The sequence below is a fragment of the Bos mutus genome, chromosome 18 (genome assembly GCF_027580195.1).
Source record: "Bos mutus isolate GX-2022 chromosome 18, NWIPB_WYAK_1.1, whole genome shotgun sequence".
Classification (NCBI taxonomy): domain Eukaryota; kingdom Metazoa; phylum Chordata; class Mammalia; order Artiodactyla; family Bovidae; genus Bos; species Bos mutus.
Window position 1 is genome coordinate 23,003,216 of NC_091634.1, and position 19,258 is coordinate 23,022,473.

The following is a 19,258-nucleotide window of genomic DNA, read 5'->3' on the forward strand; positions in this document are numbered from 1 at the left end:
TGTGGTATGTGTGTAACTGCTCTGTATCCTGTGACCACTGACACAGTAATGTATTGTGATAGATGATGTTGGAAAATAATACTCAATTTAAGCTCAGCTACTTCTTGTACAAGGGCTTCCCTTGCAGCTCAGCTAGTAAAGAATCCACCTGCAATGCAGGAGATCCTGGTTCAATTCCTAGATCAGGAAGATCCACTGGAGAAGGGATAGGCTACCCACTCCAGTATTCTTGGGCTTCCCTGGTGGCTCAGCTTCCCTGGTAAAGAATCCACCTGCAATGTGGGAGACCTGGATTCAATCCCTGGGTTAGGAAGATCCCATGGAGAAGGAATACTTCACTCTAGTATTCTGGTGTGGAGAATTCCATGGACTGTATATCCATGGGGTTCGCAAAGAGTTGGACAAGACTGATCAACTTTCATCTTCACTCTCAAAGCTCAGCTACAAGATTCTTGACTGTGTTAAGGCCTCTGATGGCTATAGCTGAGTCCCAGCATCCTGCTCAACTTAAAAATGCCAGAAGCATGAAATGAGTGAGCATGGCTGATTAATCATTAATCTATTGAGGTGTATTACTGAAGGGGAAAGAGTGGGTGATTTTAAGTGAGATAATCTTGAAGTAAGAACCAGATGCCAGATATAGTTCATTTATAGAAATCCTAATGCTTCACTGGCCTAGTACAAGGAAAGAGGCACATTTGTGGGTGGGCTGATGATTTATCACGGCTTGATAATTATGCTCTGCCTAGTAATTATGATAAGCATGATGACTGGGAATGATTAGCTTTATGTGATATGCATGATTAAAAAAATATGTCCTGTGCAATATTAATCACTTCAGTTACCCCTGTGAATGTTTGTGGGGACTGGAACCTAATGTGAGTTGAATTGTTAATGTGTATGTAATATCAACAGGCTGATGTACATACTTATATACATAGGATACATAAATGATTCATGATTATACATATCATATACTATGCATGAGAAGGCATATATATTTATTTACATTAGTGGAAGGGCACAAAATGCACAAAGCACACCATAATATTAGTTTTTAGATGTCATTTTTAAATACTTACACAGTACTTAAAGATAATGTAAAATGTTCCGTAAGCAAGTTGTTCAGGGAATCGTTGAAGTAGAGTTCAGCTTTGGGTGTTGATGGAGGGCTGGAACATCTTCCTTGAGTCTTAGGGAAAAATGTTATTTTCCTTTTCTGTTGTAGAAGAACAAACTAATAAATACACTACAAAGACTCTTCATTTTAGGAGGTTCTCTATAATAATGCTTGTTAGTGGTATAAGGACTACAATTATAGGAAAATGCAGAACAGATCCTCTTTGTCAAATGATAATAAATGAGTGATCGACAGTTTGTCCTCCAATTCATGTCACTGTTAAGAGGTCCCCTACAAGTATGCTGTTAATAGATCCCCTACAAATACTTTGGCCACCTGATGCAAAGAACTAACTCATTGGAAAAGACCCTGATGCTACGAAAGATTGAAGGCAGAAAGAGAAGGGGATGACAGAGGATGAGATGGTTGGATGGCAATCACCGATGAGATGGACAAGTTTGAGCAAGCTCCAGGAATTGGTGATGGACAGAGAAGCCTGGCGGAGAAGACAATGACAACCCACTCCAGTTCTCTTGCCTGGAAAATCCCATGGGCAGAGGAGCCTCGTGTGCTGCAGTCCATGGGATCGTGAAGAGTCGGACACGACTGAGCAACTGAACTGAACAAGTACTCAGGATAAACACTGGCTAAGAGGTTATTATGTTATACTTCGTTGTTTTACTATATGAAGTATTGGGACCACTGATAAAATTAGGAATGAGATAGTTAATGCTAGTACACCTCGTATTTGTTGTAAATGGATCACAGAATTGCATATGAAAATAAAAAATATTATTCTTATTTGATGTGAGGGAGAGCAGTGAGGAGATTGAGACTAGTATTAGTAATACTAAGATTAGAAATAGGAACAAGGCACTCAAGATATCTTTAATTGTATAGTATAGTATAGATGAAATGTGATATTGTTCATTCAGGATGAGATCCATTTTGGACTATTAGAGCCTGTTTCATGAAGGAATAATAGGTGAAGAACTGCTAAAACTGCAATAATGAAACGCTGGGCTGGATGAAGCACAAGCTGGAATCAAGATTGCCGGGAGAAATATCAATAACCTCAGATATGCAGATGACACCACCCTTATGGCAGAAAGTGGAAGAACTAAAGAGCCTCTTGATGAAAGTGAAAGAGGAGAGTGAAAAGGTTGGCTTAAAGTTCAACATTCAGAAAACAAAGATCATGGCATCTGGTCCCATCACTTCATGGCAAATAGATGGAGAAACAGTGGAAACGATGGCAAACTTTATTTTGGGGGGCTCCAAAATCACTGCAGATGGTGATTGCAGCCATGAAATTAAAATATGCTTGCTCCTTGGAAGAAAAGCTATGGCCAACCTAGACAGCATATTAAAAAAGCAGAGACATTACTTTGCCAACAAAGGTCCGTCTAGTCAAGGCTGTTTTTTCCAGTAGTCATGTGTGGATGTGAGAGTTGGACTATAAAGAAAGCTGAGTGCCAAAGAATTGATGCTTTTGAACTGTGGTTTTGGAGAAGACTCTTGAGAGTCCCTTGGACTGCAAGGAGAGCCAACCAGTACATCCTAAAGGAAATCAGTCCTGAATGTTCATTGGAAAGACTGATGTTGAAGCTGAAACTCCAATACTTTGGCCACCTGATGCATAGAGCTGACTCATTTGAAAAGACCTTGATGCTGGGAAAGATTGAAGGTGGGAGGAGAAGGGGACAACAGAGGATGAGATGGTTGGATGGCATCACCGACTCAATGAACATGAATTTGAGTAAACTCTGGGAGTTGGTGATGGACAGGGAGGCCTGGCGTGCTGCAGTCCATGGGGTCGCAAAGAGTCAGACACGACTGAGTGACTGATCTGACTGACTGACTGACTGTGCTATTTGATAGGGCTAGTAGATCAGTAAATGCATTGTTAACAATTTTGATTAATGGGTGGGATTTAATTAATGTTGGTCATTAGTGTTACTAGAGTTGGGACACAATGATTTTTCAAGTCATTGGCTATGAATACATTGCATCTAAGACTAATGATGACACACATTATATTTGCTTTAAGTACTATTTTGGTAGTTTTGTAGGTTTTTCTTCAAACCCTTCACAAATTTATTGTGGGCTTGGGTATTCTAGATTGAAAAATTCCATGGACACAGGAGCCTGGCGGGCTATAGTCCATGAAATTGCAAAGAGCCAGACACAACTGAGCACACACTTCTATGGGTTAAAAAAGTGGTTGTGTACTGTAATAAATTTTGGTGTATTGTTTTGTGCTTAATGATTTTTAAAATTTGTTTAAGGGGAATATGTTTAATAGTTTTAAGGGGAATGTTTAATACTGTTTGGTTATACAACAGCTATGTCTACTGAGCAGTATCCTGAGGTTTGAGATTCTAATAAAACCTTCTTACATATACTTCTTTCATGTTATGATAGAAATGCAAATTAAAACCACAAAGTGACATCCATTCACATTCAATAAATGGTTATAATCAAGAACAAACAAAGATGTTGGCAACAATGTAGAGACAATGGAACCTTTACACGTTTTTTGTGAAAGTGTAAAATGGTGTGGACAATATGTACAATAGTTTAGCGCGTCTTCAAAAAAGGTAAAGTACAATTCGAGTTTGGTTTAAGAACTCCATGCCGAGGTATATGCCACAAAGAACTGAAAACAGTTGTTCAAACAAAAACTTATAGATGAATATTCATAGCAGCATTGTTGACATTGGCCTAATGGTAGAAATAATTCAAATAACCCATCAGTGGATGAATAGATAAGTGACATAGGGTGGATCTATAAAGTTCCATATTATTCTGCCATATACAGAAATAGAGTAAAATGGTGCATCTGCTGTGGAAAAAAGAATACAGTATGGTGGTTCGTCAAAAACATAAATTAATGTATGATTTGTCAATGCCACTTCAGGATATACATCCAAAAGGTTTGAAGGATGGAGTGAAACAGATATTTGTACACCCATATTCACAGCAGCATTACACTGGCCAAAAGGTGGAAGCAACCCAAGTGTCCATGATACATGAACTAATAAGCAAAATGTGATATATACACAAAGGTATATTATTTAGCCTTAAAAACGAAGGAAATTCAAACACATGCTACATCATGTATAAGCCTTAAAGTCATTATGCTAAGTGAAATAACCTGGGCATACAAGGATGAATATTATATGATTCTACTTCTATGAGGTATTCAGAGAAGTGAAATTCAGAGACGGTAGAATGCAGCTGTCAAGGGTTAAATGGAGTTAATGTTTAATGGATGCAGTTTCACTTGGAAAAACTTAAAAAGTATGGGAGATGGATGGTGAGGACACATTTGAACAATGAAAATGTAGTGAATGTCATATAACTATATACTTTAAATGGTTTAACTGGTAAATGTTATGTTCAATAGATTTAATCACAATGGAAAATGTGACTGAAGTATTGACACAAGTTACAACATGCAGAACATTGAAAATACCCTAGAAAGAAGCCATATAGAAAAGGCCACCCAGATCATACTCGTCTTGTGTGCTTTAAATCCATCAAGGTTGTGAAAATGAAAGTCTCAAGATCACTTCCAGAAAAAGAAAACTGGACAGAATGGAAAAAGACATTTTCGTACTTTGGGACAAGTGGTAGAAGTGGGCCTGCAGATTGTATCAGAAGGTAAAAATCATAATGATTTCTCATCCTGGGGTTACAGGGGTGTTCCCCGGGACAGTGTCCCTTTGGGGGGTAAAACATAAAGAAAATTATCATTTAAACTGGCAAACGTGGCAAATCAGTGATGACTGGGAAATGTGAAGTGAAAAGTTGCTCCGTCATGTCCAAGTCTTTGCAACCCCATGGACTATATGGTCCATGGAATTCTCCAGACCAGAATACTGAAGTGGGTAGCTCTTCCCTTCTCCAGGGGATCTTCCCAACCCGGGGATAGAACCCAGGTCTCCCACATTGCAGGTGAATTCTTTACCAGCAGAGCCACAAGGGAAGCCCAAGAATACTGGAGCAGGTAGCCTATCCCTGATATCATGAGCTACCAGGGAAGCCCAGGGAATGTGAACCTACAGATAAAGAATACATTATACTGCTACTTCAAGTTTTCTATATGTTTGAAGTTAGCAGAAAGTAAATAACTTTTCAAAACAAACACGTCATCTACTTTTCTGACACAGTATTAAGACATCAAACATCATGATAGGTGCCAAGCCCTACCCACATTCAGCTCTCCTAAAATGGTTAAGCTAATTACTCTTATAGGAATCCAAATATTATTAAGAGGTACTGTGGGAAGATTATATTAGTAGCCACTATGTCTTGGGTGTTGTGGATGACTTAGAATGTGGTAGAAATAATGAGATTTTTGAATTACAATTTTTCACATCAAACTTCCAAAAGTTACAAGTAATACATAAATTTAGTAAAGCTGTATAATACAAAAGTAATACACAAAAGTCAGTTGAGTTTTTAACACACTAATAAAGAAGTATCAGATAGAAAAATTAAGAACAATCGCATTTACAACTGCATCAAAAAGAAAATATCTAGGTGTAAATTTAACGAATGATGTGAATGAAACACTTGCAAAATGAAAATTGGAAGACAGTAATAAAGAAACTGAAGAAGAAATAAACAAAAATATTCCATGATTGAGCATTGGAAGACTATTGTTAAAACATTCCACCAGCCAAAGCAGTGTACACATTCAATTCAAACACAATTAAAATGGCATTTTTCACAGAAAAAGAATTAACAATTCTACCATGTGTGTAGAACCAAAAAAGACCTGAAAGAGCCAAAGCGATTCTAAAGAAGAAAGCACAGCTGGAGTCGACTTACTCCCTGACTTCAAATTATACCACAAAGCTTCAGGAACCAAAACAGTGTGGAATTGGCACAAGAACAGGCACACCCACCAGAGGAACAGAACAGAGAACCCAGAAGTAAACTCGAGGACATACACTAGGATCAAGTCCCCTCAATAAACTGATGCCCAGGAAACTAGATACTACACACCAAAGACACTGGAAACTGTCCACACCACACACAAAATTACCAAAAATCCACAATTTTCCACATCAAGTCCTTTTCTGGCTCCTGTGAAAATGGATCACTGCCCCCCACCCAGGAGTCAGCCACATACAGGAAGCTTCACCACACTTTTTCTTTGCTTTTTACTCCTGCAGCAGTGCCTCCCAGCAGGTCTTGAAAACACTGAACTCCTGTCTGCACATGTGAGTGTGTCTTGAGGAGACTGAACTTCTGTCTGTGTTTTAACTCAGCCAGGCACAGTTTGGAAGTCAAAGCCCTGGCGAATCCTGAGACAACCAAGCTCCTGTCAGCTGCATGGAATCAAGTCCTCCAGATGAACATGCAGGTACCTCAAAAGTCAGAGAGGCAGACTTGGCTCTGCCTGCTGGGAAGTGCAGGCTTCATCCACTCAGACCTTTCAGTTGAGGCCCTGTGCCCATCTGAGAGGTCTGATGAATCCACTAAGTTTCAAAACTCAAATTCCATGACAAGCCACAAATGGAAAGAAAACGAATTTCAAAACACTTACCTGATAAAGGATTTGTACTCAAATTATACCAACAACTATAGAACAAACAGCCCCATTAGAAATGGCTTTATATCTGAACAGGAGACCTACTTGGCCAATGAAGATAGTTAAGTGAAGTGAAGTGAAGTCGCTCAGCCGTGACTCTTTAAGACCCCATGGATAGTAGCCTGCACCAAGCTCCTCCGTCCATGGGATTTTCAAGGCAAGAAGTACTGGAGTGGGTTGCCATTTCCTTCTCCAGGGAATCTTCCCAACCCAGGGATCAAACCCAGGTCTCTCACATTGTAGACAGACGCTTTACCCTCTGTTCAGTATCACGTACCTTTAGGGAATTACAAATTAAAACAATGAGGAAGTACTGTACAACTATTAAAACTGCTGAACTCAAAAAAAAAAAAAATGATACCAATTGATGCAAGTGTGAGGAACAACAGAAACTATCCTTCACTGCTGGTGAAATGGATATACAGCTACTTTGCAAGACATTTGGGAAGATTTTTGCAAAGCTATACAAATCTCACTATGGAAAACAATATGGTAGTTCCTTAAAAACTTAAAGTTAATATATCAATTTCACTCCAGTATAAATACCCTAAATATTTGAAAGCAGAAACTGAAACAGGTATTTGTACAACCATTTCATAGCAGCATTATTCACAATAGACAAAGGTGGAAGAAATTCAACTACCCACTGAATGAAAATGAAGATATGAAGGTGAATGAAAAACAAGATATGGTACAAATGAACAAACACAATGGGATATGATTCAGCCTTTAAAACTAAAGTAATTCTCAAACATGCCACAACGTGGATGAAGCTTGAAGTCACCACACTAAGTGAAATAAGTCAGTCACAGAAATACAAATATTGTACAATTCCACTTACACAGATATCCAGAGAGGACAAAAATAATGTGGTTTCCAGGGGCTGAGGGCACCATGTTAACAGATAGTTTTACTTGAGAAAGATAAAGTTCTGGAGATGGAGGGTGAGGATATTTGTACAACAGTATAAAGGTAGGTAATGTCATAGAACTGTACACTTAAAATGTTTAAATGGTAACTGTCATATATTTTTAATCACAATACAGAAAAATGAATTAAGTACTGATAATTGTTACAATATGGATGAACACTGAAAATGTTCTCAGTAGAAAAAAAGCCATATAGAGAAGGCCACCCAGATCACATGTTCATCTTGTGGGCTTTAAATCCATCAAGGTTATAAAAATAAGGGAAAATCTAAGTAATCATTCCAAAACAAGAAAACTGGATCAGAACAGAAAAAGTTATTTTCACACATTTGGACAACTGTTAAAAGTTGAAGTGGGCTTGTGGATTAAATTATAATGTGGGAACCACAGAATTTCTTGATTGGAGGGTTATGTGTCATTCTGAGGAGAGAATTTCTGTTGTGGGTAAAACATACTAGAGTATTCTGTGTGAAGTGGCAAATGTGAATACTTTTTACTGCTATGAAATTTTGTTTGAAATTATTAGAAGGTAATTTACTTTTCAAAACAACCATGTCAATACCATGCCAGAAAAACAGAAGACCTTAACTCTGTTATAAATGAGACTTACCTAGATCCAGTTTAACCAAAGTTGTGATATTAACTGGCCTTGTAGGGGCCACAAGTTAGTAAGACATATCATAAGAAGATTACATTAGGAGCCACCATGTCTTTGGTATTATGGATGACCTGAAATACAGTAGAAATAGTGGGATTTTATTTTTTTAATAATTTTTAAAATAACTTATTTGGAGGCATCAGGTCTTAGTTGTGGCATGTGGGATCTAGTTCCTTGACCAGGGAACAAGCCTAGACTCCCTGCATTGGGAGCAGAGTTTTAGCCACTGAACCACCAGGAAAGCCCAAGAGTGGGATTTTAGAATTACAATTTTCCACTTCACTTCACATTAAAAAAAAATTGCTGGAATAAAATTCAATAAAGTTGCAAAATATAAAATTAATATATAAAAATCAGCTAACTTTCTATGCACTAATAACGAACCATGAGAAGGATAAATTTAAAAAGCAATCCTACTTATAACTTCATAGAAAAGAAAAAAAAAATCTAGGATAATTTTAACCAAGGATATGAGACTCCTACTTGTACTTGGAAAACTATAAAGCCCTGATTTAAAAAATGAAAGAAGACATAAAAAATAGAAAAATATTCTGAGCTCATGTACTGGAAGAATTACTATTACTAAAATGTCCATTCTACCCAAAGCCATCTGTAGATTCAATGCATTCTTGATCAGATTTTCAAAGGCTTTTTTCATAAAACTAGAAATAATCATCTTAATATTTGTATGGAACCACAAAGGACCCTGAACAGCCAAAGAAATCCTGAGAAAAAAGAAAACAGCTGGGTCAGAAGTCTGCCTCCGACTTCAAACTGTATCGTGGAGCTAAAGTAACAAAAACAGTGTGGAACTGTCACAAACACAGATGTGCAATAAAGGAAAAGAATACAGAGCAAGCCCAGCAAAAAACTCACATGCAGATAGTTAATTCATGAGAACAGGGCCAAGAACATACAACATGGACAGTCCCCTGAAAAGAATGGTGTTAGGGAAACTAGACACTATACACCAAGTAATTAATTAGAAAACACATGTGATGAAATGAATATAGACAAACTTTATAACTTACACCCAAACTTACCCCAAATTGTCCACAGACAAACTTAAATTAGGAAACTATAAAAATTCTGAAAGAAAACATAAAAAAAAGGAATCTATATGACCTTGGATCTGGGGATGATTTTCACACACACCACCAAAAGCCTATAACAAAAAAGTTAATAATGTGGATTTTATAAAATTAGAAACTTCTATTCTGTGAAAGATCTTATTCAGAAAGCCAAAGACAAACCCGCAAATAGAAAGATGTTTGCAAAACACATATCTAGTAAAGGATTTGTTCTCATTTTGTCCTAAGAACTCTAGAACAAAAAACCTCATTAAAAATGGGCAAAGATCAGAACAGACTCCTGGCCAAAGAAGATATGCAGAGCAGACATAAGCACACAAGAATACACTCAACATCACAAAAACTGTTGTTGTTCAGCTGGTAAGTCGTGTCTGATTCTCTGCAACCCCATGGACTGTATGTACCCCATCAGGCTCCTCTGTCCATGAGGCTCTCCAGGCAAGAATACTGGAATGGGTTGCCATTTCCTTCCCTATCACATACCATTGCTGCTGCTACTGCTAAGTCGCTTCAGTCGTGTCTGACTCTGTGCGACCCCATAGACGGCAGCCCACCAGGCTCCCCCGTCCCTGGGATTCTCCAGGCAAGAACACTGGAGTGGGTTGCCATTTCCTTCTCCAGTGCATGAAAGTGAAAAGTGCAACTGAAGCCGCTCAGTCGTGTCTGAATCTTAGTGACCCCATGGACTGCAGCCTACCAGGCTTCTCCATTCATGGGATTTTCCGGGCAAGAGTACTGGAGTGCGGTGCCATTGCCTTCTCCGTCACATACCATTAGGGAGATACAAATCAGAACGTGACAGTACTGCACATCTATTAGAACTGCTAAACTTCAAAACATGACAATAGCTATTGCTGGAGGGGGGAAGAACAGGAACTCTATTTCTCTGCTGGTGGAGTACAGGTACAATCATTTTGGAAGACAGTTTGGAAATTTTTCCTTTAACTAAACAAGTCCTACCATGGATATAAAAACCAGACCTCCAGTATTTAGACAATTGTTTTGAAAAACTGTGTTCAAACTGCCATAAATTATATACATCAGCTGTATTCATAATGGGTAAAAGCTTAAAGATATTAGGATGTTCTTCTGTAGATGAATGCATAAGCATATTGGGGCACTGACATGTGAAGGGCAAGAGCATATGCACCCCAAATATGCCTGTTTAATGTAAGAATTATTTTAGGCTGATTAATTTTTTAAACTGCAAACACATATCTATAAATCCATCAGAAGTTACCTTTTTATGAGGTCACTACAGACGGGGCCTCAGCCAAGAATGAAGTATAGGGAAAATCATTTTTCCCATCCTACATAGGCAATGGAATAGTTTAGCTATTCAAAGAAATGAACCACAAACCCAAGCAGAGACAAAGATGACTCTACATATATATTGCTAAGTGTTAAAATATAAAATAACATAATGCAGGAGACAAAAAACAAAATAATTTATTTGGGGTCCTAAGAATTGCTATTCGGAAGACAGATTGAGGTAACCCTGAAAGTGTTCTTAGTGAAATGTTCTTGTTTTATCCTGGAAAAATTCAGAGATAAGACAGAGAAATCAAGGATTTATTTAAGTTAAAGTACCCTCCCAGTGGGAAGAGCAGACAGGCTCAGGTGAATAGCTGCCCTGAGTTTTTTTGGCAAGCCAGGTATGTGGAACATAATATTCACTGGGTTTGGGGGTCAAGTTATCTGATTTTTATTGCAGCACCATCTTCCTGGAGGAAAGAAGGACTTTTGTCCTTATTTAGCATTGATCAGAAATGTCATGGCATCAGTGCAGGATGGACACTTATCTGCAAGGCTTATTTTATTGTAATGAAAGCATAATGAGCAAAAGGTTACTTTCAGACACCAGATATTCCTGCATTTCCCCACATTTCTTTGTTCTGCCTCCAGGACACTTATCTCCAAATGTATGGCTTTCAGTATGGAGGTTCCAAGGATCCCCCTCTCCTCTGCACAAGATGCATAGCTTCCTGCCATCTGGCCCATGCTCCCCTTTCTCTGCTCACATCTAGCTTTTTTTGTTGTTTAGCTGCCCAGTCATGTTCGCCTCTTTGTGACCCCATGGACACAGGCTCCTCTGTCCATGGAATTTCACAGGCAAAATAGTACAGTAGGTTGCCATATCTAGCTACCTTCCTGTTTTAATAAAAAGATTCTGGAGGGAGAGACAGGGACTTTTAAAAACAAAAGGCAATGAGGCTGATAAAAGTGGCCTGGCGACAGTCATGACTCTGTTGGAAATCTGGAAATGTTTGTCCTTAAAGAATCACCAGTTGTTTCAGGGTAGAGGTAAAAAAAAAAGTTGATAGATTTTCATGAAATACAGTATAAGAAGCCAATAAGTAAATAGGCTGTCATGAGTTTCTGGCAGATGTGCTGAAAGACTTCAACAGGTGAAAGACACAAACAAAATAAACCCTAAAATACGGAAAATACAAACAGACCAACTGACCATCCTCTGGCCCTTTCTCCCTGCTAGTTCTCCTCTCAGTGTTCTGGGACGTCAAGAAATTAGGGAGAGCTGTCTGGCAGCTCCCCTTAGACCTGACTGCTCCTACTGTCTCCACCTCCCCTAAACATGCCCCACCCATCAGAGGCACCATGCCAGAGGAAGCCTCAACAATCAATGATCCTGATGTGTCAGGGCTTTTTTGATTACAAGGGACTAGACACACTCAAGTGAAATAATTATATTATAGATGATAGGAAGCAATCTTTACAAGAGACAAGTTGAAGAGTGGGTTCAGAAGTGTCAGATCCAAGGGCTCACATAGTGTGTGACCTGGCCCCTCTCTGACTGTCAGTCCTGCTGAGTGCCTTACAGTGACTCCACTCAGGCAGTCTCTCACCCAGCACCTCCAGGATGACACAAGCTCAAAGTCCATTCTACTGGGAATGGTTTCTCCTTCACTAGGGTTCCATGAAAACTCATGACTTGGAATGCCTTTGGCCTGGCTTGGATAACATTCTCACCCTCATAGCAATCAGAGGACAGAAAATGGAACTGGCTAGACATGCATCATATAAGCATCTTCCAGATGGGTGGAGTGTGGGGTCAGCCCTCTGATACTGTCTGGACTGGAAGCACGTGAGATGTAGCTCCTTAAGGAAAGCTGAGGTGCTGTACTTGGACATGTGGACAGATTCTGGCTTGGTGAAAGCAGCAGATCCCATTGTACAGCACAGAATCTAAAGCACAAGGTAAAAAGAGATTTACTTAAGAGTCGGTGGCTACAGCTACCTGTCAAACGCTCTTGCTATCCAGCCACAGCAAGTTCTTCCATTCGCCGAAGAGCAAGGATGATGATGGTGGTAAACTCCAGGCTCCAGCCTTGAACATCAGGTTCTTGCATCTCAAGAGACTGGCTCAGAACAGGTCTTGTGCCCTTGCAAGGCCCACAGACCTCTCTTGTTCCTGGGAGGTGGGAGCTCAGGTTTCAAGCCTACCCCCGGCCACATTAATCAACCACTCCCCCAAACCGCTCATTTTTCCAGCCTCTCCTCCCTGTGCTGCAAAGAACAGACACCAAATGCTAAGGGTGTAAGGAAATCCTTGCTCAATGAAGAAATGGGAGTTTCAAGGATTATTCAATACCATGGAATTCATAACTGGCAGGCTTTCCAAAGTCCACATGGGTGCACATGGTTCTCCAAACACCAGGAAGCCGGTGAAACCATCCATTAGGAGGCCGCATTGTTCACGTATCTTTGACTCTTAAAAAGTACAAATGCCAAAAGTTTGCAACTGGAAGGTGAAAGGATTACAGGGCCACAGTCTGCTGTCTGGTTGCTGTGGCCAGGGCCACGCTCAACATTAGGAGGGTTATTAACTCAGTCTGGGATTCTAACTGGACTATCCTGGGTCATCTACTGACATGTGAACCAACAGCTATAGCTTGAGGGAAATAATCTGCAGCTAAGCTGGGCCTGTGTCACACATTCTACCCGAGTGGAAGATGGAAGGCAAAGGAAATATAGTGTACTGTTACCAGTAAAAGGGGGTAAAAAATTCTGGGAGCCCAAAACAACCAACATCCAGCACAGGCTTCTCTCCAGGGTGAGCACAATCTAGCTGGGAAGATGTCCTAAAGGTTTTTTCATACTTGACGTATTCACGGGGTTTCTTTCTAGTATGGACTCTTTGATGCTGAAGCAGATTTCTTTTGCTAGTGAAGACTTTTCCACACTCATCACAGGAGGTCTCCTGAATATGGATTCTTAGATGCCTTTTCAACTGAGCCTGAGTACTAAACACTTTTCCACAACATATACAGTCAAAAGGTTTCACCTCACTGTGGACTCGCTGGTGCCGAGTTAATTTTGTATGGAAATTGAAGGCTTGCCCACATATTGTACAAGAGTAAGGCTTTTCCCCTGTGTGAATACGCTGATGCTGACTAAGATGAGAAGTCCTTCCAAAGCTTTTTCCACACTCATTACACTCATATGGTTTCTCTCCAGTGTGGATTTTCTGATGTCGCAGAAGTGGTGAATTACCAACAAAAGCTTTTCCACACTCATTACATTCATAAGGTTTCTCTCCAGTGTGAATTCTCTGGTGTATAATAAACTCAGAACTACTGGTGAAACCATTTCCACACTCCCTACAGAGATAGGGTCTGTCCCCACTGTGGATTCTCTGATGCCTGATCAGATTTGCATTATCATTAAAGGCTCTCCCACACTCTTCACACTGATAGGGTTTCTCACCGGTGTGGATTCTCTGATGTCGAATTAATGAAGAATTGCCATTAAAGGCTTTTCCACACTCATTACACTCAAAGGGTTTCTCCCCAGTGTGGATTCTCTGATGTCTAACATAGTAAGAAAAATAGCTGAAGCATTTCCCACACTCCTCACATCTGAAGGGCTTCCTATCGTAGTGGATTCTTAGAACCTTTCCTCTAATATTTTTCACTGTGGGGATTTCCTGGTGTTGCTCCAGTTCACATGTTTCTAGGAAGCTGCTTTTGTTAAGAACATTCTTCTGTGGCCCATGTGACATCATCAAGTCTCTTTCTTCAGAAATTCCCCATGTTGGTGTTAACTCACTGTCCATGTGGGTCCTGGAATCTGATATAACAAACAGAAAACAAAAATGCCACCTAAGAATTATAGCAAAAACAAAAGAATATTGAAAATTATAGTGGTTCCCCTTATCTGCAGTCCCTCTTTCCATAGTTTCAGTTTCCCTGTCAACCACAATCCAAAAATATTAAATGTAAAGTTCCAGAAATAAATAATCCTTAAGTTTTAAATTGTGCACTGTTCTGAATAGCATGAAACCTAGCACCAACCTACTCCAACCAGATGTAACTCATCCTTTTGTATATGCTACCTGCCTATTAATAAGTAGCTGATTCAGTTATCAGATAGACCTTTGCAGGATTTCAGTACTTGTATTCAAGTAACCCTTATTTTACTTCATAATGGCTCCAACATGCAAGAGGAGTGACACTGGCAACCTGGATATTCTCTTACTGTGTCTAATTTGTCACAGGTATGCATATATAAAAAAAGACATGATAGATACATAGTTGATTTTCTGTACCCAAGAAAGCAGACCCCACAGTTACAAAGGTCCTGGAGTCAATCCCCTGTGGATACCCAGGGATAACTACATAGGGTTTGATACTACCTGCAGTTTCAGGCATCCACTGGGGATCTGAAAACATATGCCCCATATGTAACTATCCTTGGTGGCTCAGTCAGTAACGAATTTGCCTGCAATGCACGAAACCTGGGTTCAGTCCTTGGGTTGGGAAGATCCCCTGGAAAAGGAAATGGCTACCTACTCTAGTACTCTTGCCTGGAGAATTCCATGGACAGAGGAGCCTGGTGGGCTACAGTCCATTGGGTTACAAAGAGTTGGACATAACTGAGTGACTAACACTTTCACTTTCACAACAGAGATTTTAGAGATTACTAAACTCCCAACATCAGCCTGCTGTTCAGATAAGGCTAATAAAATCAAAGTGTCAAATATTTACAGGTAGAGAACAGTTGACAAGGAAATAGATTTGAGAATTATGAGATGCATTAATTGGAAATATGTGGAAAAGAGTTATGGCTGGTGGAAATGGTTTCATATTTGGCTATTTTAAGAAATCATCTATTTAAATCCTTCCCAGCATGGTTCATTTAAAACATACTGCTCTGTAAAGCTCTATAGTCACTGCCTCACTTACTTTTATAGATGTCTCTGGTACCCTGTGCAGGAGGATTATCCTATGTCTCCAGGCCCACAGGCAAATCCCCTCTCTCTAGAAGTGAGATTAACGCAGGTTTGGGAACTGGGTATCCTGAAAAGGGCAGAAAATGGTACCTGTCAGTCCTGTGTCTGCTGTGTCAAAAGAATGAAAAGCTCAAGACTCTCAGTGAGACTAGAACAGATCCACAGTAAAGGGCTCAGGACTGGGGAAAGCCAAGATTTTTGCTTAAGTGGAAAATAAGCATTTGTGATCGCTTCCTAAAACTAGACCCACGAGTAAGTTAGTGATCCTGAGGGACATATGCAAACAAAGGGAAGGGGTCATACCCTTCCCTAGACTACAGGGAGACAAAAGTAAGGTGAAAACTTATCTAACAACAGACACTACTTACCCTGCAGAGGCCCTGGGAGGATGGAGCATACTCATACCAGGCGACAACAATTCCCTACATTGGGACCAAACTGACCCAAGACTTACCCAATACCTCTCAAGTGGGTCATTTGGTCTCAGTCCCAGGACCATGGAGGGTATAAGAGATAACTCCCCACTTTCCACACCACACCCCTGGCTGATAAGGAGGAAAAAAGGAAACAGGAAAGCACAGATCTGAGCACCAAGAGAAAAGCAGCCTTACCCAAGGATGTCAAGCTCCTATAGATCTCCAGCATCACACTTCTGTACAGGGCCCTCTGTGCAGGAGAAAGGCCAGCCCATTCTGTCCGGGTGAAGTAAACAGCCACATCCTCAAAGGTCACTACCTCCTAAAACAAGAGGTTCCTGCTATGCCAGAGCCAATTCTCTGGCTCGGGGTGTGGGGCACAGGGACAGGGACAGTGAGCTGATTGTTAAATGACTGTTGCTACAACAAAAAATCTGGAACTTCTCTCACTAAAAGTTAGAGCTTCCATTTGGACACAAAATTTAGTCTCATGAAACATAACATCATGTTTTGAAAACCCTGGAAAGTCTCCCATGAATTAAAATCCCTAGAGCAAAATCTCTTTGATTCTATAAAACTTTCAATCTTTTATTGTTGCACCTACAAGCTAACAGTTAGCTTTAATCTCTTCAGACACCTACTCAGAAGTGACATTGGAGGACCAACCTGTTCCCCTTCATTGCCCCATGTGCCCAATCAATCCATATGCTCCCCACGCATGCTCATTCTACCCCAGACCTCAAGTTCAAATGACAGGAACAGAGTCATGGTTTGCCCTGATGACTGGCCTCATCCGACCCTCATCTCCTGCTTGAAGAAGGGGTTGTGCAGCCTGTGCTCAAGAATGTCCAGCAGAGAGAACTCAGTGCTGCATGGGACAGTGTATTCTGCTTCCAGATGGGTTTTCCTGGGAGAATATGCTTCTGGAATCAAATTGCTGCTGGGTAGTTCTTTTAACTGCTTTTCTTCATACACCTCCAAAACAATCTGTAAATGTTTCTGTCAACTAAGTATCATGCTTTTTCAATAGCCACCGTTTCCCATCCCTTATGGCCCCACTCTACCTTGCCAGAAAGCTCAGGATCTGGCTTAGAATTTTTATTCATTCCCCAGACTTTGGTATCAAACTTGGTTTCCTAAATATGCAGGGAATGCCCCTCCACCTTTTAATACCTCAACTTGACTCTGCAGATCTCGTCAGCACTGTCACCATCTAACACCAAATGAATCCACTCTATCTGCCTCCTGCCAAACTGGCTCTATCTTCATGTAACTAACCAGCACAGAGAGTGAAAGTGTTGTTTCTCAACACAGAAATAGTATGAATTTCATCCCAGTCTCCTAAGTTAGAAATTTGAGATTCATCCAGGACTAATTTGCCCTACTCACTGCTCATTTCCAATAAGTAGTCAGTAATCAAATCCTGTCAATTTTATTTTCTAAATATTTCTGGAATCGGATTCCTCTTCACTATCATACAATCAGTTCACTAGTACCTGCTAGGAATACTTAACTCCAATTCTAGGCCTGTCCTGCATTGAATCCATCCTCAGCCAGCTATACAATCATGGACTTGTAAGGACAAACTGACTCAGTCAACTGAATGACTTCCTTGAATGAGTCATCAGGAACTACAACAATGGTTCTCAAGGTGTGGTAGCCCACCACACTAGCAGGATCACCTAGGAACTTGCCAGAAAGGCAAATTCACAGGCCCCATCCGAGTCCAATCTGTGCTTTCATAAGCCCTCCAGGTGATTCTTATGTGCACTAAAGTCCAAGAATCCTGGACTACAGGATAAAATCCGAGCTCAGGAAACCAAGCTCTATCAGGTAACAAATGATGAGGGGAAAGCACAAGACTGTACAGATAAACTATCTAGGAAGCTCTGCAAACAAAATCTAAGAAAAGGAATGATAAACCCTGAAGGAGGTCAATATAAAAGATGGGACAAATGGAAGATAGAGTAGCCAGAAAGAGTCAGACTCTGAAAATGGTATCAAGCGAGAACAGAGTCAACAACTACTCAGCAACCTAGAAACTGAGTGGTCAGGCTTGTGACCCGGTGATACCAGTAACTGAAAACTTTTGTAATATCAGAAGATGGGAGCAGCAGGGTAGACAATGTCAGGCAGAGGGACAAGCCAGATATCAGAAATCCAGGACAGGGACCTGGGATATGGTTCATAGATGCTGAGTTAGTAGATAAATAAATCTCAGAAAGAAGGAAATAGTTAAGGAACACCCAGCAATTCATCAGTCTCAAAAAGTGAAATCAACTCAAGAAATCAATTTCCTTATCCTATATATGTATTTAATGTTCACTTTACAGATGAAGTTAAGGTGCAAAGAAGCTAAGTGACTGGCTCAAGGCCACAATGTCACAGAGGCTTTATAGGATCCCTAACTTCAGGTGTTTTGTCCTAGTGCAGATTTTTCCTGTCATAGGCCCCTGCCTTGATTAGCCAAGTCAACTTCTGAATAAATGGTACAAGCTCCCTTCTTCTTGTCTTCTTCTCGCTACTGCTCTACCCCTGCTTCCCAAAAACCTTGTGGTCTCCCTGATCTTGATTACTCCCACTGTGTAATGGACACCTACAATGCCAATCTGAGTCCCTCATTCTCACAGGGCCCTCTGCAGGAGGAACCACTAAACCTGGGAACCCACTAGCTCAACAGAGATCCTCAGAGTACAGGAGACTATCCTTTTGCATCCCTGGACACTCTACGCACCCACTGTTGCTGGACTTCTGGCTGCTCATTCCCGCGTCATCAGCTTTCCCCCAGCATCCAGTCCTACTGATGAGAATCAACAAGGGTCTTCCGATTGCTTAGGCTCTAAGACTTCTTGCCAGAATCATCTCTCTCATCCCCCTCTTTCTTCACATCAGATCTCTCCAAGGCTGACCTGAGGGAATCACAGCTCACCTGGTGCCAGACTTTCAGGGGCATGACAGCCATTATTGAGCTCTCTCTCAATGAAGGGCAGGGGCTGAGGGAAGAAGCAAAGAGAAACAAAAGTGAGCCAATCCAGAAAAAGGCTCTTTTTTAAAACAAATCTGCCAATAACAGCAACAACCATTTACTAAATGCCACTGAGTAAATGGTATATGAATATTTCCCCACAATATGCCATGAGGTTTGAATTCTTAGGAAATTAAGATTTTGAAAGGTAAGTAACTTGACCT

General features: G+C 40.5%; 1 protein-coding gene across 1 annotated transcript; it reads right to left on the reverse strand.

The window, feature by feature from the left end:
* Positions 1 to 1,026: 1,026 nt before the first annotated feature.
* ZNF19 (zinc finger protein 19) lies at positions 1,027 to 19,258 on the reverse strand. Its single transcript, XM_070388047.1, is given in 4 exon segments — positions 1,027 to 14,491; positions 15,607 to 15,720; positions 16,265 to 16,391; positions 18,999 to 19,258. Coding segments are annotated over 4 exon segments (1,362 nt in total). The 5' UTR covers positions 19,032 to 19,258; the 3' UTR covers positions 1,027 to 13,403.